Source organism: Staurois parvus, unplaced genomic scaffold, assembly GCF_062004578.1.
Source record: "Staurois parvus isolate SC_StPar_1 unplaced genomic scaffold, SC_StPar_1.0 ptg000154l, whole genome shotgun sequence".
Taxonomy (NCBI): Eukaryota; Metazoa; Chordata; class Amphibia; order Anura; family Ranidae; genus Staurois; species Staurois parvus.
Genome location: NW_028317950.1, coordinates 22,050,607 through 22,075,267, shown reverse-complemented (window position 1 = coordinate 22,075,267; position 24,661 = coordinate 22,050,607). Strand labels below are relative to the sequence as shown.

General features: G+C 41.6%; 1 protein-coding gene across 4 annotated transcripts; it reads right to left on the bottom strand.

The window, feature by feature from the left end:
• Positions 1–3,819: 3,819 nt before the first annotated feature.
• On the bottom strand, positions 3,820–24,373 carry LOC149463638 (diphthine methyltransferase-like). 4 transcript variants are annotated; one of them, XM_089675215.1, is made up of 10 exons: positions 24,310–24,373; positions 22,760–22,924; positions 19,485–19,621; positions 16,253–16,340; positions 15,951–16,042; positions 15,573–15,739; positions 14,098–14,170; positions 13,438–13,503; positions 11,709–11,875; positions 3,820–7,848 (listed from the first exon to the last, which is right to left on the bottom strand). In XM_089675215.1, exons 2-10 carry the CDS (start codon positions 22,898–22,900, stop codon positions 7,433–7,435), a joined length of 1,347 nt encoding a protein of 448 aa, XP_089531341.1. In that variant the 5' UTR covers positions 22,901–22,924; positions 24,310–24,373; the 3' UTR covers positions 3,820–7,432. The 4 variants fall into 4 exon arrangements, with proteins under 4 accessions (XP_089531341.1, XP_089531343.1, XP_089531342.1 ...); XM_089675217.1 differs by having other exon boundaries at positions 15,573–15,736; XM_089675216.1 differs by lacking the exon at positions 24,310–24,373 and adding an exon at positions 24,171–24,288.
• Between the last annotated feature and the right edge of the window lie 288 nt (positions 24,374–24,661).

Below are 24,661 nucleotides of genomic sequence, written 5' to 3'. Positions count from 1 at the left end.
GGAAGGTAAAACAGTAAACATGTACATAGAAACAGCACAACAGAAAAAGACCAAGTAGTCCATCATGGCTGCCCCATTTAGTTATTTTGTTACTTTAATTTGTCTGAGTATACAGGTGAAACTTAAAAAATTAGAATATTGTGCAAAAGTTCATTTATTTCAGTAATGCAACTTAAAAGGTGAAACTAAATATATGAGATGGTTCAAGCCGTGAGTTGTCATAATTGTGATCATTATGGCTTACAGCTCATAAAACCCCCAAATCCACAATCTCAGAAAATTAGATTACATGCAATCAATAAACCAAGGATTGTACATAGAACAATATCAGACCTCTGAAAAGTATAAGCATGCATATGCACTCAGTACTTGGTTTGGGCCCCTTTTGCAGCAATTACTGCCTCAATGCGGCGTGGCATGGAAGCTATCAGCCTGTGGCACTGCTGAGTTATGGAAGACCAGGATGCTTCAATAGCGGCCTTCAGCTCTTCTCATTGTTCAGTCTCATGTCTCTCATCTTTCTCTTGGCAATGCCCCATAGATTCTCTATGGGGTTCAGGTCAGGCGAGTTTGCTGGCCAATCAAGTACAGTAATCCCATGGTCATTGAACCAGGTTTTGGTGCTTTTGGCAGTATGGGCAGGTGCCAAGTCCTGCTGGAAAATGAAGTCAGCATCCCCCTCAAGCACGTCTGCGGAAGGAAGCATGATGTGCTCCAAAATTTCCTAGTAGACGGCTGCGTTGACCCTGGACTTAATGAAACACAGTGGAACAACACCAGCAGATGACATGGCTCCCCAAATCAACAGACTGTGGAAACTTCGAAATGAGATACAAAAGTTGCTCTCATCAGAAAAGAGGACTTTGGACCACTGAGCAACAGACCAGGTCTGTTTTTCCTTAGCCCAGAAAAGACGCTTCTGACGTTGTTTGTTGTTCAGGAGCGGCTTGACAAGAGGAATACAACATTTGAAGCCCATGTCCAGGATCCGTCTGTGTGTGGTGGCTCTTGATGCACTGACTCCAGCCTCAGTCCACTCCTTGTGAAAGTCCCCAACACTTTTGAATGGCCTTTTCCTGACAATCCTCTCCAGGCTGTGGTCATCCCGGCTGCTTGTGCACCTTTTTCTTCCACACTTTTCCCTTCCACATAACTTTCTATTAATGTGCTTTGATACAGCACTTTGGGAACATCCAATCTCATTTGCAATTAGCTTTTGAGGCTTTTCCTCCTTATGGAGGGTGTCAATGATGGTTTTCTGCACAACTGTCAGGTCAGCAGTCTTTCCCATGATTGTGATTCCTACTGAACCAGACTGAGAGACCATTTAAAGGCTCAGGAACCCTTTGCAGGTGTTATGGCTTAATTAGCTGATTAGATTGGGACACTTTGAGCCAAGAATATTGCACCTTTTCACAATATTCTAATTTTCTGAGATTGTGGATTTGGGGTTTTCATGAGCTGTAAGCCATAATCATCACAATTATGACAAATCACAGCTTGAACTATTTTGCTTTGCATGTAATGAGTCTCTCATATATTAGTTTCACCTTTTAAAGTTGTATTACTGAAATAAATTAACTTTTGCACGATATTCTAATTTTGAGTTTCACCTGTAGATCTATGTTTATCCTAAGCATGGTTGAATCCACTTACTGTTGACTGGCTCACTACCTCTGCTGGAAGTCTATTCCAAGCATCAAACTACTCGTCTAGTAAAATATTTTCTGAGATTAGTTTTGAACTTTCCTCCAGTTAGTTTTAGTTTGAGGTCATACCCCGTGTTCTTGATTTTGGCTTCATGCACTCATTCTGTCTAGACATTATCTTCTTGTAAATGAGGTCTCCTGAACTGGATACAGTATTGAACACGAGGTCTAATTATTATACAGGATTTATATAGCACCAACAGTTTGCTCAGCGCTTTACAATATAATGGGAGACAATACAGTTCAATACAAGAGGGTTAGGAGGGCCCTGCTCCTTGGAACTTACAATCTAAGAGAAGCTCTGTATAGGGGAATCCCTGTAGTGATAGAGCCTAGAATTCTATTGGCTTTACCCAATGCATGGCCACACTTTCTCATTTTGCAATCATCTGAAATAAGCACTCCTATGCATCTTTTCCTTCTGTACTTGCAAACACTGTACCCACACTATAGTATTCCATGGAGGGATACTTTTTTTCCTAGAGCATTATTTTAAATGCGGAACTGCAGTTTCCAATGCTTTTGACCAATCTTCCAGCAAAGCCAAATCATATTAGACACCTCCAGGGATACCAAACCTATTGTACACCTTTGTGTCATCAGCAAACAGACATACCTTACTCAAATGTGTAGTTATCACTTACAAAATGATTACATAGAATAGGACCTAGCGCAGAGGTCTGTTCCAGATAACCTGATTTGTAGCTCTGATGAGATCTACCCTTTTAGCCAGCTGTATATCCCCACTAAATCACCCAATGGTTAAAGTAAAAAATATAGGCAAAACTTTCATTTTTGATAGAGTAAGGGAGGGTTATAACCACTGTTGGATTTTCTGTCATCTATGTCCCGTTGTGTATTTATGTCACATTGTGTATTTAAAAGATAACCTCAGGAGACCCTCCCAAATGCCCAGAATGCACTGAAAAATAGTAAATTCACAGAAAAAAAAGGCTACTAAAATACTGCATGAGTTATTTTATCAAGTCATGTGGTACTTTAGTAGTGAAAAGCATGCATCATGTGTCAGTGGTATTCCCACTGACTGCTGAATGTAAAAAAATAGAATTGCCGGCAATTAAAAAAAAAAAAAAAAACTGGTGTGGGGTCCCCTCTCCCATCCGTACCAAGCCTTTTGGTTCTGGTATGGATTTTGGAGGGGAAGCCCCATGCCAAAACTGGGGGGGGCCAAAAAAAAAAAAAAAGGCACCTTGGCTCCTGGCAGTCTGCTCAGAAGCCGGTTTGACAGTTCTTAAATATGTAAAGGGAAAGGGCCATCAGGTATGTGACCACGCCCCTGTGTGATATCAGTGACCAGCATGCCCTGGTCTATGTCATACAGGGGCGGGGTCACATGGGTTATGTCACCGTGTGGCCCCACCTCTTACATATTTAAGAACTGTCAAACCAGCTGGTGCGCGGACGGCCCGGGGCCAGGGTCGGTAGCAGAGCTTTTTTTTTCCCCCCCAATCACGGCAGATATCATGATTGACGTTAGATCTAATGCAGGAGATATTCTTTTATTAAAAAGGACTTGTCAAAGAATGACTGTCTTTTTTTCACACTACAGCTTTTTTTTTTGTGAACGGGTAGCGGTACCATGTACCCCATACTCATTCATGTGGGGGGGCTGGGATCTGGGGGCCCCCTTGTCCCCTCGCTTGCCCCCCCCACCTTTCATGACCTGCATGCTCGGATAAATGTCTGGAATGGATTTTGGGGGGAACCCCAATCCATTTTTTTTTTTTTTTTTTAATTTTGGCGTGGGGCTTCCCCTCAAAATCCATACCAGACCCAAAGGGCTTGGTATGGATGGGTGGGGGGACCCCACGCTGTTTAAAATTTTTTAATTGCTGGAAATGTTTACATTCAGCTAACAGCTGAAACATGATGCATGCTTTTCACTACTAAAATTCCACATGATTTGATAAAATAACTCATGCTGTATTTTAGTAGCCTTTTTAGTGGATTCAAATAGCATTTAAAAAAAAAAAAAAAAAAAAAAAAAAAATGCAGGAAAGCTCCTAAATGTGAGTTTATCAGCTGAGAGAGTTTCAGACTTAGTGCCATTTCTTGAGCACATCCATAATATAAGAAATAAAGAGCTAAGTTAGCCAAACAAGCACTTTTATTGATAAAATCACAGTAACAAAAATACAGATCAGCTTATGCTGTAGATGATGAAACATGCAGTGGATCAGGATCCTCCTTTATAATATAAATACATTTGCTGGTGTATTGGACTGTGCTCTTCTGTTACTGTATATACAATGCTGAGGAATTGTATAAATTGCATGTGACAGAACAGGTATATGGTGTATCTGCTTATTGCTTCATATTCATACTTTTTAGGAGTATAAATGATCACATGGAACCCATGTCATAATTCAGCCTGCGGTTGTGATCACACACTAGTCTAACCTATACGATTGTAGCTGGACAAATGCATGTGGACAGGGGCCAATTTATTTCATTCAGAAGCCACAGGAAACATGCAGGAGTCCAAAAAAATGCAGAAAGATATACTTTATTTTTGGGTATGAGCAAGAATGGAATGCTTTTCCATTCCTTCCATAATGCCCTGCTAGATACATGAGCAGCCAATAGCTAGGCCAGATTAGTCACCTGGGGTTGGGGGGGAATAATACTACGCCTTGCATAAACGTCAGACAGACTGAGCTTAAATAGGGCTTTTGTTCTTCACTGTAGTTGGGCAACAAAAAAGTACAAGGGAGGGGTGCAGGTAATTAAGTGAACATGTTGCTTTGTCCTACATGGGACAAGCACAGATTTACACAAGGTAAAATTAGAGCATGCATAGCGGAAACGTATTTCCATGGCAATGCAGAACCTTCTATCCCAAAGCTGCTGCCACAGACTGAACACAGAGAAGAGTCCCAGATAGGATCAGCATGCTGTGTTTGCAACAGTTCTCTCCTCCCAATATTCCTAATGCTTGGGATTAAAAGGTTAAGTTCACCCTTTAGTAAAAGTAAAAAAAAAAAAAAAAAAAAAAAAAAAGTGCATTTATTATTTTTGCCTGCAACAGCCTGTAAAGCATTTCATCTGCGATCAGCAGTTCACTGGTGCTATGCAGGTCTCCTGCAGATCTGTCAGCATATCTGCTTGCCTGTACAGGATGTAAGAGCAAGTAGATATACTGCCAGGAAGAATGAATGAACTACCATGGTGCTCCACAGCACTGTGGTAGTTCATTAAACTACAAGCAGACAGCCACTAAGGGACTTGTAGTCTCTCATTCACAGAGGACTGTGAATGAGTGACGCAGCTGGGTGGGCGGAGCCCCGCACGGACGCTTTTTAAAAAAAAATTGACAGCTAGAGAGGGGGGAGAAGAAGCCCTGCTAGCTGTCAAAGTGAGGAGCGGGCCAGTCTGATGGTAACATGTTACAAAAGGTGCACTTATCCTTTAAAACGCTCCTGTACAGAAAATATTTCCATCAGTACCAAGTTACACCATTTTTCTTTCCTAAAATTCGACACTGCAGACTTCCTGCTAATATTTATAACTCTCAGTGGACCTGCACCTTTCTATAGGCTGATGAGGTTTCCCCTGCGAATACAGGGATAGCAGAACAGAACTTGCAAAAACTACAAGGCAGAATAAGATGGAGCCCTTTGTAAGGAGAGTGCCTCCAAATGAGCAGATGAGAACCCAAAAAGGTACTTGCCAATACCTTTAGGTACCTACCCATGGAGAAGATTTCCCTACTTCCTGCATGATCATCAGCAAGGGGAAATCTCCCTAGGCCACAGGCAGCAAACGGCTTTTAACTCTTATTCTCTCAAACTATGGGATTTCGTAAACCCAACAGGTACATGTAGAAAAAAAAACAAAAAAAACAAAAACGCTCCACACAAAAACTAGGACCATTCTCTGGTTATTTTTATTTTTAACATCTTACAGCCTAGCTACCATGATATACAGTGGGTCTGGAAAAGAATCACCCCCTTCAAAATAATTGCAATTTGTTACTTTCCGTTCAGAAATTAAGACAGTTTTTGTTTTATCCAGCTGTATATACTCAGTGCACCTTATAACATACAAGTGAAAGCTATAAAACACCAACATGTCAGAAAATAAAATTCAACAATCGCTGAGTTGGAAAAAAGATCCACACCAACCCTCCTATAGCAAATCACCAAGAGCTTTCCTCGAGCATCTCAGTCCCTGGTAGTGCAGCTGAAGCAACCAACCAACTATAGCTGGCAAGGAACAGTCAAAAGATCTCTGGGATAAAGTTGTGGACAGGCACAGGTCAGGAGATGGATATAAAAAACATTTCAAAGGCTTTATCAATGCCTAGAAGCACAGTGAAGTCTATTATTAAGAAACGAAAAGGTAATTGGTACAGTACAGACCCTCCCTGGATCAGGACATCACTCCAAACTGGATGAAACTGGTCAGAGGCTAAAGAGAGGCCTACAGAAACTCTGAAAAAGTTGCAGGAATTTATGCCAAAATGCGATCATTGTGTGCATGTGACAACAATCTCACAAAATACTCCACAAATGTGGCTTGTATGGGAGGGTTGCAAGAAAAAAAAAAAAAAAAACGCCTCTCAAGAAAGGCCACATGCAGTCATGACTGAGCTTTTCCAAAAACGCACCTTCTGAGGACACATGGGAAAAGGTGTTGTTATGGTCAGAGGAGACTAAAAGTGAATGATTTGGGCTCAACACTAAACAATGTGTCTGACGGAAATCCAATACAGCTCATCATCCAAACAACACCATTCCTACAGTAAAGCATGAAGGTGATAATATCCTGTTATGGGGGGTTTCTCTGCAGCAGGGACAGGAGCACTTGTCAGGATAAAGGAAAAATGGATGGGGCAAAATATCAAATTCTGGAGGGAAATCTGCTGCCCACTGCCAGAAAGTTGTCAATGGGAAAAAGGTTTACCTTCCAACATGATAATGACCCAAAGCAGCAAAAAAAGGACCACACAGTAATTGAAGGAGAAAAAGGTGAATGTTCTGGCATGGCCTAGTCAGAGCCCAGACCTAAACCCCATCGAAAATTTGTGGAAGGTCTTGAGGACTGCAGTCCACAAACAGTCACCGTCAAATTTATCTGAACTTGAGCAGTTCTGCAAAGAAGAGTGGGCAAGTATTGCAAAGTCTAGATGTGCAAAGTTAGTAGAGACATATCCCAACAGACTAAAGGCTGGAATTAAAACAAAAAGGTGGTTCAACAAAAGGGGAGTGATCCTTTTTCCAACTCGGTGATTCTGCTTTTTTTTTTTTTTGACAAGTTGGTGTTCTGTCTTGTGTTATAAGTTGCACTGAGTAAATACAGCTGGATAAAACAAAAACTGTGTCAGTCTTCATTCCAGGCTGGAATGCAACAAAATGTGATTTTAAAAAGGGGGTGATTCTTTTCTATACCCACTGTATCAGGAAATTACCCTCTTGCTCTATGAAAATGGTACTATTGGTATGTTCAGGCAGATCGGCACAGGTACAAAATTCCACATAATGTTAAGTTTCTCCTTAAAGTGTTGATTATATATAGTGACTTGTCATTTTAAAGTGGTACCTTCTGTATCTAAATTGGATCATCAAAGTGCCATATTCCAAGGTATAGTATGTCCAGCATTCAGAAAAGATTTCAGGCCTTTAAGCATTTGGGATAAGCACAACAGGAGGTAGTGTGTTCTAGGATAGATTGGTAAACTCAGTTGTGACAAAAAGATGGAATCACTCCCCAGACTGTGTTCTCTGCCACCGCCACCTCCACACATGCAGGACATGGTCATAAAAAGAACAGGTAGCCACCAAGCTGGTGTTTTCTGGTCCGTATTTAGATTTTTCTGGTAGAGCCTTATTGTCCAAATCCTTTACAGGGTCAGTTTCAGGCAAGTAATCACCATGGTCATCCTCAAGAATCACATCAAAGCTGGCAGTGGGTGACTCGTAGAAGATTTTCAGATTCTGCACGGGTTGCTCAAGGTTTGGTGCAGCTCCATCTGACCTTGTGGCATCTGACCGATTGGCTTGCAGGGAAGCTGGCTCAGGACTGGCTGATGCGTTGCATGAAGGAGACTGTGTGGACCAATCCGCTCCATAAGCCAAGGAGTTGTGAAGCACATACGAGGAAGCAATAGGGCAGCCATCTAATGAAGAACAAAAGTAACCACATAAGACTGGGTTGTACATACAGAAGATGCCATTTTCTATAAACTCTCTGCTATGGTATTTTAAGGAGTTATTGCTTACTGTAAACTAGTAAAATACATATTTTGTACTCACCGTAAAATCCTTTTTGGAGCCCATTGAGGAACACAGACTAAAATCTTTGGCTTATACTGCCACTTACAAGAAAATTGGACATTGGCAAACTAAAGCTGTAGGCCAGCACACAGTTTAACCTTTTCTACTGTAAACATACCTTAGTTTTATAGCAAAGCAGTACTGAGAACATGATAATAAACAGAGGAGTGGGACCTGTATCCATCAATAACCTCAGGGAGAAGGATTTTAGGGCGAGTACAAAAATCCTTTGTTCTCTCTCATCCATTGAGGAACACTGAAAGTCTTAAACCTTTTGGATGTCCAAAAGCAGTCTGAGGGTTAGGCAAAACAGCAAACAATTGTTAACAATCTGAGCTCTAGGCAAGACCCCAAATCCTGTTGTTTAGTTCTAAGAGCTGCCTTAAGGACCAGTCTGAAGATGGCATCAGATGAGGTAGAAAAATCCTCCTGCTAGAACTTAGAGAACATGTGAACAGAGGAACAAGTGCAGCCATGAAAAAAAGGGCCTGATTCTGAAAAGTCCAAGAGACAATCACAGTCTTAGTGAAGTGAAGTGAATCCTAACAGGACAGGTGGGAATCCAATCCTTAAGACCTAAACTTAAATAAGCCTTGCAAAGACTCCCTTTTGGGCCCATCCAGAATGGCAAAAATCTATCTGTCTTTCTGAAAGAAGCAGTGGCTGAGGAACTGCCTCATAAAGCAGTAACATCCAGACACTAAGGAAATTCCAGGGATGGCAAAACAAAGTCCTGATCTGTGAGAAGGCAGACGCTACCTTGGGCAAGAAAGAAGTCCTGGGCCTCAACACCACCTTTGTCCTCATGCTAGACCAAGAAGGGCTTTTTGCAAGATAAAAACTACCAGCTCAGACACTGGCTTAGTAAAGGCGAAAGGAAAGCAACCTTGTGAAAGCGTGTTGAGAGAGGAATGTCTCTAATGGGTTCGAATAGTGTTTTTTTAGGCACTAAAAGAATCTGTATCAGATGCCATGGAGTCAATGGCGATCAGACTGGGGGAACCATATGGGAGATTCCCTGCATAAGGGTTTTAATCAAAGAGTAGAAAACCAAGAGTCTCTGAATCAGAACTGAAAGTACAGAGGCTTGACCTTTAATGAAATGAACAGACAGAAAATGCTGTACAATAAACCCTCAAAACCATGTGCAGTCCAGACCCCACAAGTCCAATCTTTAAATCAAATTCTTCTCGTGTTCAAAAAAATCCTCCGATAATATACCTCAAAAAGAAAAAATATTCACATAGTGCATTATCTTTTTTTATATATATCCAAATATAGTGACTTCATACAAGTGAATACCCAATCACATTACTCAGTGAAAAAGTGAAAAAGTGAAAAAAACTGTGAAGTCAAAAAATGAAAACCCCCGTGAATGTGAAATCACTCTTCAGTGCTCTAATCCAACCAGCACTGTGACACTTCTAAATAAGGAATGCATACCCTTACCAATATTCAGAAAAAAGGAAGCTTTTTCATATATCTTTCCAAAGGGAAGGTGGGAGACAGTCTTCCTATTGGTCTTTACTCAATATAGTCTGCCTTCATATTACCATCAAGATCCACCAGCCTTGAGACTCCATATATCCATACCAGGCATATTCCATATAAATATAAATGTATAGGAAACACAAATAGTATAATACCGCCAGAACCAATCTTAAAAACAACTTTAATTAGGGTGCTCACATTTTAACAGCATAAAAACCGCTTTAAAAAGGTACTCAAAAGTAGTTTACGCAATCCAGGAAGTGCCCAGGGGAAATCAGACGATCCTCCCTCATCCAAAATGGCCGTCGGTCAACTTCCGGTTCTCGTGTGCGCGTTGACGTCACTTCCCCTTTTAAAGCGTTTTTTATGCTGTTAAAATGTGAGCACCCTAATTAAAGTTGTTTTTAAGATTGGTTCTGGCGGCATTATACTATTTGTGTACACCTGTGGACAGGTGTCTTTTATACAGATAACAAAATGAGATTAGCAGCACTCCCTTTAAGAGACTGCTTCTAATCTCAGCTTGTTACCTGTATGAAAGACACCTGGTACTTATTTCCCTCATGAACATGCAAATCAGTGCATAATTTGTTAGACATGCATTTCTTTTGAATTTGTTGCTATTCTGTCTCTCAGTGTTACAATACACCTACCATTCAATTTTTAGACTGATCATTTCTTTGTGAGTGGGCAAACATTCAAAATCAGCAGGGGATCAAATACTTATTTTCTTCACTGGCACAGCAATGTACATGAAAGTCACTGCTTGTGTACAGGTTTTCAGGCACATGTCCCCTGCTGTGATTGGACATAGCACAATTTGGCAGCAGGTTTCAGTCAATTTTGGCTGTGTCTAATACCGGCACAGTGTTCTGTGCATACAGAACAGCGTTCTGTGCATACAGAACAGCGATCTGTGCATACAGAACAGCGATCTGTGCATACAGAACAGCGATCTGTGCATACAGAACAGCGATCTGTGCATACAGAACAGCGATCTGGCTGTTTCTTCTCCCTGAAAAGCAGGGAGAAAAAAAAAACCAGCCAGATCTGTGAGTAAAATCAGCACACATTACACTTGTTAAGCACAGTCCCCCCCCCCCCGATGTTAACCCCTTTCCACCCAGTGTCAGTGCAGTGTACAGTATTATCACTGATATTAATATCAATAGCAATGTCAGTGTCAGTTAGTGTCCCTCCCAGCTAGTTTGTTAGAACCGGATTGCCCCCCCCACACAATCAGCCAAAATGGAGAGTGTAAATGCAAAATCTAGTGCAATTCTGCATAGAAACCAATCAGCTTCCAGGTTTTATTGCCAAAGCGCAACTGAACAAGCTGAAAGCGATTGGCTACCATGCACAGCTGCAGTTTTAGTAAATCTACCCCTATAAGTCACTGATTTATCACACATGCTTATATAGCAGCGTCAATTTTGCAGCACTTTACATATGTAATATACATTCACATCAGTGATCACTGCCATTACAAGTATAGAGTCTATAGCTGCGTAAATTCTAGGATATAGTTTGTAGAAAGTCTAACTTACAATAAAATATGCACTCATTGGGAGTTTTTTTTTTTTTTTTTATTTACCAAAGACATGTAGCAGTATACATTTGGGCCTAAATTTATGAAGAAATTAGATTTTATAACAGAAAGGACAAAATAGTGTTTTGGGTTTTTTTTTTCCCCCAAAATTTCTGCCTTTTTTTGTTTATATAAAAAAACCCCCAAAAAAACCCCAGTGGTGATAAAATACCATCAAAAGAAAGCTCAATTTGTATGAAAAAAAATGCTATACATTTCATTTATGTACAGTGCTTCATGACTGAGCAATTGCCAGTTAAAAATTAACAGTGCTGAACATCAAAAAATGCCCTGGTCATGAGGAGGGTAAAAACCTTCCTGAGGTCAAGTGGTTAAAAGACAGGTTTGCATGGTTGCCATTAAATAAATGTTTCATAACTCTCAGGTTATTGCTCCTTTCACAAAGCCAAAGGACTCAATGAATTGAATTGCCATAATGTAGATCATGAAATGAATTGCGGCATTTTGCTGTGAGAGGTGCCCCTTCATTATAACCTTATGGGTGGCAGCAGAAACACATGGGAATCTCAACAATATAGCCTCAGAGATAAGAGACTAGAAGAATTAATTTATTCACCAGCTCTGAGTTGGCTGAATTTCTTGGCTCTTTAATTCTGCACTTACCAGACGCCGTGTCCAGAATGTGGAAGCCACTATCCATACAGGCAGCCAGCAGGAGGGAACTCTCTGTTGGGTGCCACTTCAGTCTCCAGACTCCACCCTGAACATGGGTATCAGATACAGGCTGCTTCATCTGCCGCAAGTCCCAGATGAGAACATGCTCATCATAACTGAGATATAAAAAGAAACAGTGAAAATCTAATATGTATTAATATAAAACACCAATCCTGAGGCAACTACTTTGTATTTTAAAGCCTACAGTTCATTAGCTTATAGAACATGTGAGAGCAATCTGGTCCCTTATCTGAAATTAGATCATTTCTACCACTGAGTCAATATCTAGGACAGCACCTCGCCCATCAAATCTGGTCTAGGCAACGCTAATTTTAGATAAGGACTCCGATTTCTAAAACCCTCTGCTCTCCCAAGCAAATAAGCGAAAGGCCTAAATCCTGAAAAGCTTCCTCTGTGTATTCCAAAATTGTAAAAAGCGTAAAAAAGTGGTGTTATGTAAAAAACGTCACACTTTAGTCCTGATCTATCTCCCTATTAAAATACCATATTAATGCTTGAAATCTTTTTACAACAAAAGGCTGAGGGTAACAGGTTCTGCACTGTGAGCCAATCACACTTCTATTGCCTGACACAGTGCTGTCACTCTAACTTGATTCAGGCTCTGGAGGAAAGAGAGGCAATTTACAGGAGGAGCACAAAAAGATATTGGCAGTGCGATTGCTCCAGCAGGAAAACTGAGGTGGGCATGCAAGAGAAAATGAAAATTACAGTACGAAATAGGGTTGCCATCAGACAAGGCAGTGTTGCAGGGGTGTTTGAATACAAAAACTATAAAAAGAAGGTTGGGAAATCCACACCACCTTATTAAAGATGATCAACTCATTCATTAGGATGTTATCCTTCCAACCAAAATAATTACCCCAAAAACAAATGTGATCTGTAAGAAGGGTCGCAAGACAGAGGTTACAGATGGGGAACACACACACACACACACACACACACACACACACACACACACACAAAAAATGTTATACCAAGTATTAAATAAATTTCAGTTAGCGTGTTCAATACTTTTTCCATGTGTCATTCCATATAAAACTTAAATTTGTGAAATTATTTGTTTTGGTATCTTTGTATGTATGAATTGCATGGGTTGTTACGGACGTGGAGAAAACCGGTGACGTGTTCAATACTTATTTTACCTGCTGTATATACAATGTATAATAAAGTATAAATTTAATGATAGCAGAAAAATATTCAAAAAGGAAAAAAAAAAAAAAAATCCCATGACCCTCCACTGAATTTAAAATGACAATGTTGTCACCAAAATAACCAACATGATCTGAACACAAGTAGTCCAAGGCGCTTTCCGTTTCTGTAGTGTAAAAAAAAAAAAAAAAAAAAAAAAAAATTTATATATATATATTTGCTGTGGCCAAAGCTTTTACGTGATTGCGTCACTTCTGTTTTACAACCAGGCTTTGACGATTTGGGAATAAAAACACACTGAATTTTACACCAGGACTGGGGTGACAATGACATGAAATGCTTTACCACCATCTACTGCTGAAATAGGAGTAGTGCAGGCAGGCTTTAAAAATGTTCACTTACCGTGAATGGAATCAAAGCATTCATTATTACATCTCCAGTGTTTTACAAAAAGCTTATTTATGGTAATAGTTTGGAAATCATAAGGAGGAGATTCCAGATTCCTCACCTTCCTGTCGCTAGAACATTCTCCCGAAGAGGGTGACTTTGAATGCTGCACACTCCCATTGAATGTCTGATAATGAGGGACATAAGTACAAATCATAACATATCTCTATCGGTGACACAATCACATTCACTTTTTGGAACGACAGTACTGAGTACTGATCACAGAGTCATTGTCAATGGTAACCAGATCGAGGCATATTTTATATTTTATAGTGTTCTCCACTAAATCCTGTTATAGCGGAGAATGTGAGCATGCTGTATGTTGAGAACAAGAACAGTTTTAATTCAACACAAATGATGGAATAGCAGTAACCCTAGGTTCAAACCTATGCAGGTTGCTTTTTGTGCATTTTTGTGTTGCGTTTTTCTATTTTTTTTTTTTTTTAATTTTTCTTGTTGCTAGGCATATTTTAAATGCAAAATGCATTACACGCTTTTCTGCAGCGTTTCCATTGAAGTCTATAGAACCAAAAAACGTGTTGGGTTCAAAAAAGTCCCTGACCCTTTCCAAAAAACACCGGGTGAAAACGCAGAGATGTGAACCTGTCACATAGGGAATCATTAAAACTGTACTGCGTTTCTGCAAAACGCAGCAGAAAACACTTAGGTTTGAACCTAGGGTAATACATGATAAATCGGTACACACAATGGTTGTGCTTACTGTTTGCTGGTAAATATTGGGTGGACTGGTGTAGATCTTGTATCCCATCCTCGCAGTAAACAGTCATCTCCACCTGACCAGAGAAATAAGAATGGACTGTTACAGTGTAGAATTTCAATAACAGAAAAACCTCAGCACAATCACCATAAATCGTGCAAACTATGACAAAGTAAATATGCAATAGTATTTGTAACGATGTGTAACTAATGTTAATACTGCTGCTCACACTTTGTGTTTTCCCACAATAAATCAATACATAATATAAAAATGACTCAGTGCAGCGCAGTATAATTACTCAGTGATAAATTATAAATCACTAGGAGATAGAGATATATAGATATATAGATACACACACACACAATAGTAATATAGTCCTGTCTTCTCTGTCCACATCTTCAAAGCTCAATACTGCCCACTTCCCTGGACCTCAGTCTGTTCCTTTCTCCATACCTCCCATACTGTCCTCTTCTGTGGTCCTCAGTCCCATCCCCTACCCTGGACCTCTGTCTGTTCCCTTCCCCAGACCTCCTGCACAAAAAAATGGCACCGTCCCAACCTATAAACAGCCTTAGCAGTAAGGAGCACATAGAAGGGCAATGCACATCACAAACAAGCAATACTTACCAGCCAGCCTGCAAAAAACAACCAATTTGGCCCTAAGAGTTTGCGTTAACAGCAGAGGGTTGTGTTTGCACACATTTGCAAATACATGCATAAGCCACAGTCCCGCATCAAGGATCCTCTGTATACTGTGGACCTAACTCTCAAATTTCCAGAGCCTCCATTAGTAGGAGCACATATATCAATAGATGGGTTAAGGGCAGGTGTACCTGGAGGAGACCATCCCTCCTTAAAAAAGGTGCAGGAACGCACGCGATGCTCAGCTATAACAAAATGACAGTAAAAGGCAACCAGTGCCTCCCTGCATCCAAATTAGCCAACTGCACAAAAAAAGGGCAACCGTCCCAACTTATAACTAGCCTTAGCAGTAAGATGCACATGGAAGAGCAATGCACATCACAAACAAAAGGATTTCCCAGCAACACTTAGCAGCCAGCCTGCAAAACAACTAATTTGGCCCTGTCCCCTTCCACAGTCCTCAGTCGGTCTCCTTCCCTGAAACTTAATCCTGTCCTCTTCCACAGTCCTCAGTCCCATCCCCTTCCCTGCACCTCAGTATAAATTCTTCCCTAAACCTTAATCCTGTCCCCTTTCACAGTCCTCAATCCTGTCTCCTTCCCTGGACCCAAGTCCCTGCCCCTTCCACGTTCTTCAGTCCTGTCCTCTTCTCCAGATCTCATATCCCAGTGTTTAGACTTGCGTAACACAGTTTGCACACAACATTAAAAAAAATATATAATAGGATAGCACAAACTTCACAATGAAGAACATTTTATTTTAGAACTTCACATCATTCCATATGAACTACAAATAAACAAGATCAAATACTTGTCCATTATAGTTTCTACACACACCTGAAAACACTGTACTTAGATTCCAGTAGTTGAATGCAGCGATCCAGGCTTCAAACTTATGGGCTCCCCACTGACACTGGATGTCCAGGGATGGTGAAGATTCCTCTACCTGCACCAAACTGAGACGCCCCTTTGAGTCGCTGCAGATGATCTTCATGGGAGAACTACTGAACAGGAGAGAGCAGGGCATACATCACAAAACTAAACACAAGGCTGGTGTAAAAAAGAAAGAAGACAGAAGAGGTGATTTATATCAACCTAGATATTTTCTAAGTGTCAATAGATAAAATTGCGGCTGAAATCAAATTGGATGCTGTGGGGAATTTCTTTTTTTTTTTCCCCCCCACATAGTCGGCCCAACATTTTCATATATCTTACCTTTCTCTCCTTCCTGTGGACCAGTCAAGGGACAAAGCCAGACAATCATCACCCACATCTATGCTGTACACAGGCTCCGCCTGGCAACTTTCCTACTGAAGAAAAACAGTCACTGCAGAAACCAGATCTGCTGAACAGCTAAGCACAGATACATCAATGGGCCAATATAATAAATACGAGTTCTAATGGTCTGCTTTGAGTAACTGCACTTGCACTTTGTGTTTGACATAAGACAAGTCAAATCCAGGTCAAGGGACTAAACAGGAGTTTGCAACTAGATCAGCAATAATGTACACACTTACCCCCCTGCCTTGTAGTGTATAAAGCTCCAGTGCACCCTTAGCATTAGCAATGCCCAACACAGGATGATCTGAGAGGGGAATGTGGCACCTAGACAGAAAAAAAAAAAAAGGTTATTCACTTTTAATTTCTTGACAGGTAATAAACATACTAGCCCCATAATTAATGGAATTCGGCTGTTTCCAATATTCCACTACACACTGGCTCAGTCCTCGTTTCCCTTCAGAACGGATACAGAGGGTGGTGAAACAATAGCCATTACAGACCACAAAACTGCTAGAGGGCCTGTATCATTAAGGATTGCAGAGGTTGTTGTTCATATTGACCCTGAACCCCTGTGACATTTCTAATCACGAAGAGCACATAGAAGATGGACACAAAGGAGACTTCATATTGTTACTATCCAAAAACAAAAATGTACAATAGTAGTACTGCATTATTATTATCATCATCATCTGGCAACCCAGGACTGGGTGGATGAGCTGTGGCTGGATGTCCGTATAAATGCGGTGTTGATATTTGCAAACTGATTTGAATGAAGATGGGAGGATTTATTGCTCTCAAAGCCTCTCATCCTCTTGGCCAGCAATGATTTAAGCCTGTATGCCCAACAAAAACTTCCCCTAGTTTTTCTTTTTATATCACCTCTTTACAGGCCAAGAAATCTGAGATTCTGAAGATTGGTGAGCTACCGAGGACAGAGTACTTAGCTGGAAAATGAAGAGTAAAAGTAAATTCCCTGCAGTGCTGCCTCGCATTATCCTGAAAACTTATATTCTTAGAAAACGCTGAAACGTAACATGTGTAATGCAAGAAACATTTCCATATGTCAGCGCCCCAAATGTGTGCATTTATGTTCGAATGTGTGTGTACATGGGGCAGAAGGGTAGAAGGGGCTTTACATTTTCTTGGGGATAAGGGGGTTAAGTGGTTTGGTGTAACTTTAATTCTTTTACACCTTTTTTTCCCCACGTATTTTCTTTGTTTTCACATAGGGGACTGACAACCCCCTATGTGATAGCATTTTACTATAACAGGTTCTCTTTACTGAGACATCAGGAGTCTGTTCAAATGGTATTAAACCTAAAAAGAAACAATATATTGCAGCTTACCAATTCATAGATGTGGTGGCTGCATTTGCTTTGTTTTTTAGGTTTTCTTTCTTCTATTTTGATCTGGTGATCTGGCCAGTAAGTCTGCTTTTTGTTTCCAAAAGAACAAGCTCTTCAGCAGATGTATCAGTTGAAGGGATGATAAAAACCATTTGCCACTGACAGGGGAGCTTACAATGATCAGCTTTTGTGTTAAATCTTTATCCCAAAAGGAAAAAAAACCTACTGTAACTGACTATAAAAGTGTGAACTGTTCAGTTTCAATTTGTTAGTGTATATAGATCTACTAGTGCATCTAACACGCCCTTCCCCACAGATTGACAATGCTGGTGTCCAATGGTGCCCCCTGTGCTCATTCATTCCAGAGCAGAGAAACCCTAATACAAGAGGTCTGTTACTAGCCATAACCATGTCCAAAGAGAAATAAAGCCTAAAAAAAAAACAAACAAAAACAAAAAAAAAAAACTGAAAACTAATGCAGTCACAACACCTAATAATTGTAAGCTGCAATATAAATTGCATTAAAATTCTTTAAAATGAAATTAAAAAAAATTTAAATAACTTTTTTGTTAATACTGCTTTACACACAGATGCTCGTATAAATTGTCTGTGCTTTGGCCTTTTTGTACATATATTTATATATACAGGATTTATATAGCGCCAGTTTGCGCAGCGCTTTACAATATAATTTATACAATGAAAGAACTGCTAACTAGTGGAAAAACTAACCGCTAGGTATGTAAATACCTTAGTGTGCATATTCTCGGGCACAGGTTCACTTTACAAACCTCTACCTGTGGGGACTGCAACATGCTAGTTCCTAGATACCGGAGCTGAGCCTACTTCATTGCAAATGATCAAACATAGTTTTCATCTGAACTTCACACACAGTTTCAAGGTAAACACCTACATTTGTAAAATGTTTTACTTGCAGAATTCGTTATTCTTAGTCTTGCAGTTTAGGCAAAATATCCAGGACCTACACCAGTCTCTGATTGGACAATGAAGTATCAGATTATTGATAGTTATATCTCTCTGCCATACCTTTCCTGCAAGCAATAAAGCCATGAGAGGCTTACACCCTGCTGTTGTACCTGTGACGATCGCGGAGTCAGACCCCCAGCCCTTCTCACCAAACTCATGACCAAAAAACTAGCCAATCTAAAACCACGCTGTCACATGCGTAACAATGCCACGCCCAGCTGCACAAAGATTTTCCATCTAATGTACCACAATCTGTGTACCTGCAGCCTGGGAGCGATTGTTACTGGGTCAGGTGAATTACGCAATTAACCCTTCACACTGCCACCACCTCCTTTTTGTACAGAGAAAGAGGAAATTCGGCAATATTAGCAATAACACTATGATGTTTGAATAATTGTTTGTATACACAATGTCACCGCAGACAGATGTATGCAGACGTTTAAAACACACAGTAGCGTTCTGCAGAGACAGGGGTTCTTAGTTTGCATTAAACGAGCTTTAAAAACAGTTCAACACTTTTCAGATAATAGGATTTATTACTAAAAAAAGGTCAAAAAGGTGCAATAACAATATTTACAGAAAAAGATGTAGTGGCTTTACGACATCTCAGATTGAGAAGCACCAGCTAGTGGGATTTATAACCATTAAGCTCTCCCGCTGAGCCTGTGATCTCTGGCATCATACAGACCACATTCCTGAGGGAGGGGGGGGGGGGGGGGGGGAACTGGAGGGAAGCGGATTTGGGAGTAGAAACGATACAAGATGGAGGATCCTTAGCAAGATGGATGACCGCGTCCATCTCTGTATGCACAATTGCTACACTACCCTATACCTGTTTCTGAATTTCTACATTGAGATTTACAAGAGCCTACTATAAAGACAGATTGGGGTACCTATGCTAGTTTTATACACAAATACATTAAATAATTGTTTCATGAACACATGACAGCATTCACTGGCTTTTTATATCAGCCTAGAAAACTTTGGATTAAAATTGGCCTGTACATTAAATTGATTTTTATTTGAAAGCCTCTTATTTACATCACATCCTGTAAAGTTATTTATACATTGTAAAATGTATACACTATACTCTTTTCATAGGAAAGTTTTTGGCAAGAGGATCAAATGGCTTCCTTACCATTTCATGTCCAATATAGCAGCTGTTTCAATCCTCTGCAGTTCTGACACCGGTGAAAAAAGTTGGTGGGGATCATAGTTAAAAAGGTAAAGACGACCCAGCCGCATATGGGGATCATCGCTTTTACCTTTGTCGTGCTATGGGGTAAAAGAACAGGTTACTTGGTCTGGAGGCATCACAGGGAACACATTAATGATCAAAGTATGAAGCTAAGAGCCATAATCCACAGCAACCAATGATCTTTCAAATTTAGCTAGTTTGTAAGTGGTCAAACCAATATTGGTCTATTGACTGGTTGCTATGTAACTGTAGTCTGCAAGTTTCTCTAATAATAATAATATTAATATCGAAATAATGACTAATGGATTCCAAAAGCTTAAAAACTGGTTCTACGGCAGGAGTGTAGCTACAGGGGTCGCAACTGCAACCCGGCTCCATGGGCCCCCCTGTACACCTGGATAGGAGGGGTGGATTCCTCCTGCAGCTGAATTCCTGCTTCTCCACCTCTCCCTCCAGCCGGCATTCAGCAGCTGCAGGAGGAAAAATGAAGGGGGATCGGTTCCTCTACATGCCGCCTCCCCTCCTATACAGTTTCCTTCTGCTGCCCCTGGGCCTCTGTGTCCTCTTAGCCTGACACTATTGACACCAATGGTGGAACTACCAGGGTCGCAAAGGTTGCACTTGTGACCGGACCCTGGTGTTGCACAACCGGGCTCAGAGGGAAGGGCCCAGCCAGGACCATGGGGCCCTTCATAGCTTCTTGCACTGGGGCATTGAAGTTTCTAGTTATGCATCTGTTCTACAGATGCAACTTTTTTTACCTTAATGCAGGGGTGGGCAATTGTGGCCCTCCAGCTGTTGTAGAACTACAAGTCCCATGAGGAATTGCAAAACTGACAGTTACAAGCATGACTCCCAAAGGCAGAGGCATGATGGGACTTGTATTTCAACAGCCGGAGGGCCACAGTTGCCCACCCCTGCCTTAATGTATTCCCTGCATGAAGGTTAAAAAAAAAAAAAAAAAAAAAAAAGTTACAACTTGCTGTCTCCCCCCCCAAATACCTTCTCAATCAATCCAGTGCTGTGCAGGGCTGCATCTCATCTCTATCTCTACTCACAGAGAATGAGGACACAGCGGAAGACACTGGCTCCTGGTGCTGTCAATCGTCAAATGGGGGGGGGGGTGGAAATGGGGCCGAGCAACACTGTGTGTGTCAATGGACGCAGACAGCCTGGCTTGGGATCTAGGCCGCACATCTGCCCACAAGGCAAGCAGCTTGCTATGGGGGCAGACACATAAGAGAGAGAGCAGATAGCACTGGCGGTGGGACTCTAGAAGAAGATGTTCAGGGCCACTCTGTCCAATACCATTGCATGGAACAGGTAAGTATGACATGCTTATTATTTTAATTTAAACAATTGCCTTTATAAACACTTTAAATAACTCCTTAATGATTAAAAAGGTACACGCTCCCTACTTTTAAAAAAGGGACTTCAGCTGCTGATCACTTTCATGGGACAGTGATCACCTGACACAGTAGAAAAGCAATAAATTCATCATCAGCATTCGGCTACTGCTTTCTGTCAAGCAGCAGAAAAGGGATAGATATCTACACTTCATAGCCATCCAAGATAAGATGTGCACATGCACAGGTTTTCCAATGTTTTTAGTGGTGCTAGTTCACATCAGTGCAGTGCACTGGCTGAAAAATTTGAGGTCCTTTGAGGTGTTGACACACAATAAAAGATGTGGAACAAATTCAATAAGATCCAAAGGATGGCTCAATTGAAAACTGTATCCACGTTATAAGCAAACTTCAAAATGCCAGGTACAGCAAAAGTAGATACCGCGGGAGCAAGGAAACAAAACGCGCTTGGAGCTGCTAGCGCTTATTTACAACCCACAAGTCATGAATAAGCGTTAGCAGTGTGAAATGCATTGACTGTTCCCTTTCTCTCGTGGTGTCTACTTTTGCTGTACATGGTATTTTGAAGAATATTAATAAACTGGATGCAGTTTTCAAGTGAGCAACTTGATCCTATTGCATTTGTTCCATATGGCTGGATGAGCTGTGCTTGCACCGGACGACACAGAAGGAGAAAGGGACTGTATGGCAGACGCACCTGGGCAAGTATGGATACCTCTTCTCTCTGAAAATTAAAGTTTCCAGATGATCCCATGGCTTCAGTAAATGTGTGGTCACTAAGAACAGGCATGCAAGCTAGGAATTCTAAATTCTGTTTGTCTCTTTCCTGATCTGTAGAAGTCTTCCAGGTTAGGGACTCAAAGTATTGTAAATAGAAACTAGCATTTTCAGAGGTAGGTCAGCTATGGCAGCCCTCTGTATTTTGCTCAGTACAGGTTTTGTTTAAACTACAGTGGGGTGGTGTTGCGAGGTCCATAGAGATGCAATGATCTGGTTACCAATCTCAAGTAGATACACCAAAACCACATAATGCAAGGGCCAAGCTAAAAAATCTTTTTGACTTGTATCTAATCTGGCAGGTCCTTCTATGACAGTTGTTGGGAGATCCAAATAAAATTGTAAAATCAGATGTATGGCTTGCCTCAGTGAAGTTCAATTTTAGCGAAGGAACATTTGGTGTTTTTTTTCCCCCCCAGGTACAGGCAGTTCAGAATTTCTTGTTACAATTTGATCAATGATGTTTCTAGCTTCTCTATATCCTCCAACTGTTGCATTTTTAAAGTTTGCAGACTGAGCATAGACAGAGGAATAGAGCAGTTCCTGGATTTACCATTTTCATGACTATTTCTAATAGTTGTATAACCTAGTGTTAAGTCTTGCTACTTTCAATTCCCCACTTCCAGCATGCAAATAACAGTCAGGCCTTATTCACACCATGTGCAGATACCTCAGTTTTTCTGCATGCATTCTCCAAGGGCAGAAAAAAACAAAAAACAAAAAAAAAAACCAAAACAATTGTTCTCTATGTGCCATGTTAACACCACAGCACTTGACCTTGGAGATACGCAGATTGTTTTCTGCACAGGAATCTGCAACCTATATGCAACTTTCTGCACGGAAAGAAACTGATGTGACATCAACATCGTGGGGTTAACAAAGCACATAAATGACGCACATGAAAACTGATATCAATGCGCATAAAAACTCAGCTTAACGTGCATGAAAACTAATGTCTCTAAAAGTGAAATCAGAACATTTACCCATCAGTTTTCATGCACGTACTGTATGGTGGGAACGAGCCCTCAATCTAGAAGTTTAGGCCATAAGAGAAAAGTATGGAGTACTCACATCACTGTTTGGCTTCTTCAACTGATAGGTGCCACAGGCCAGGATTGTGTTCCAATCATCCACAGGACACCATTCCACAGCATCTGCACTGTACTCCGTGTCTGTGACCTGCAATGTCTGAGTCTTGCTGCTCACCACCATGTCTGTCTGTGGACATTACCTCTCCTAATACCAGAGCAAGACATAGAAACCTTTAAAAACAAGCTACAAAATTACAAAATATGGACACATAAATGTGCCATAGACCTTAAAAAAAAAGTCTGTATGTTTGAGCTGTATAATAGTAACAGAAGTGTTTCATTGCATATATATTTAAAAAAATACATATTTTACTGTATACTAGCAAAAGTGTGCCTTTTCTTTAACTGGCCCAAAACAGAAGTGTGCATTGGCATGGCAAGTGTGGCATGGACAGAAGAACTGGTGGACGTAGGGGTTATGCATTTGCAGACAATGAGGCAGTGTGGTGGCAGAGGATGGTGTACAGTTGGGTTGAGTGGTGGAGTGTGGCGGAGAGCGGGGGGCCTGCAATGGCAGAGGGCGGTGGTGGACTGCGGGGGGGCCTGCAACGGCAGAGGTGGACTGCGGGGGGGCGTGCAACGGCAGAGGTGGACTGCGGGGGGGCGTGCAACGGCAGAGGTGGACTGCGGGGGGGGGGACTGCGGCAGCAGGGGGCGGTGGTGGACTGCGGCGGGACTGCGGCAGCAGGGGGCGGTGGTGGACTGCGGGGGGACTGCGGCAGCAGGGGGCGGTGGTGGACTGCGGCAGCAGGGGGCGGTGGTGGACTGCGGGGGGACTGCGGCAGCAGGGGGCGGTGGTGGACTGCGGCAGCAGGGGGCGGTGGTGGACTGTGGGGGGACTGCGGCAGCAGTGGTGGACAGCGGGGGCCTGCGGCAGCAGGGAGCTGTGGAGGACAGCGGGGAGACTCATCCCATTTGGCTTGTTGATCATTTTTAATGGGACAGAGCACAATGGAAAGTCCAAAACATTAGCTGTCACCAGAAACAAAAGGGGACAACTGTTCTGGTGACAACTAAAAGGGGACAGATTTCCTTTCACTTACCTGAAGCTTCTTCTTCAGGACAGGAAGCAAAGGGAAATATCTCTAATGGGACACAGATGGAGGAAGGGGAGGGGAATTGTAACCTTTTCATACACCACAGAAAACGTTGGCTGTAAATTAAAACAAACCCTGATGGGCTCCTGAGAGCACTGTGAGCTGAACTGTGTGTGACTTGTAGTTGGATTCAACTCAGGGTGCTGTATGTTTGTACAGATCACCAATAACACAGAAAGGTAAATGAATGAGCAAACAAAACACATAAAAGGAAGAATGACAGAAAGGGTTGGGAAAATGTAAAAGTAAATTGTGGACTACAAAAGGCTCCAGCACTCTGCAGACACTGCTCACATTACACCCAGGACTGATGTCGGACATTTCGGAAGATGTTGCCAATTGTATCAGTATTGGTGTGTAGACAGCAGCTCCCAGTGTCCATGGAGAGGAGCTGGGATGTCTGACATGAACACACCACGTACACGTGACTCACCTGCTTGCAGCACTGCCAGAAACACAAGAGCTACAAATACTTCCGGGTCTCTTCAGTGCTGGGATCTACCTCCCTGCACAGTGACCGACAGGAGGCTCAGCCAATAGAGAGCGCCTTAGCCGAGCGCAGGGTGTGGTCAGTGTGCTCATCACAGCCTTCTACTCTCTCAGCTGAGCGAAGTCCAGTTGCTTTAACCCCTTGCTCTCCAGAGGATTCCCCCCCCCCCTTCCAGACCAGGCCATTTTTTGCGTTGCGGCGTTCCTTTAACAGACAATTGCGCGGTCATACAACGCTGCACCCAAATGACATTTACATCCTTTTTTCCCCCACGAATAGAGATTGGTATTTGATC

Coding starts and splice junctions, on each gene's coding strand:
- LOC149463638 (XM_089675215.1), bottom strand. CDS start 22,900: ATGGTGGTGAGCAGCAAGACTCAGACATTGCAGGTCACAGACACGGAG. Junction 16,341..19,484: donor GCTATATTGGACATGAAATG/GTAAGGAAGCCA, acceptor TTTTCTGTCTAG/GTGCCACATTCCCCTCTCAG. Junction 14,171..15,572: donor TCTAAGTACAGTGTTTTCAG/GTGTGTGTAGAA, acceptor TTCTCTGGTCAG/GTGGAGATGACTGTTTACTG.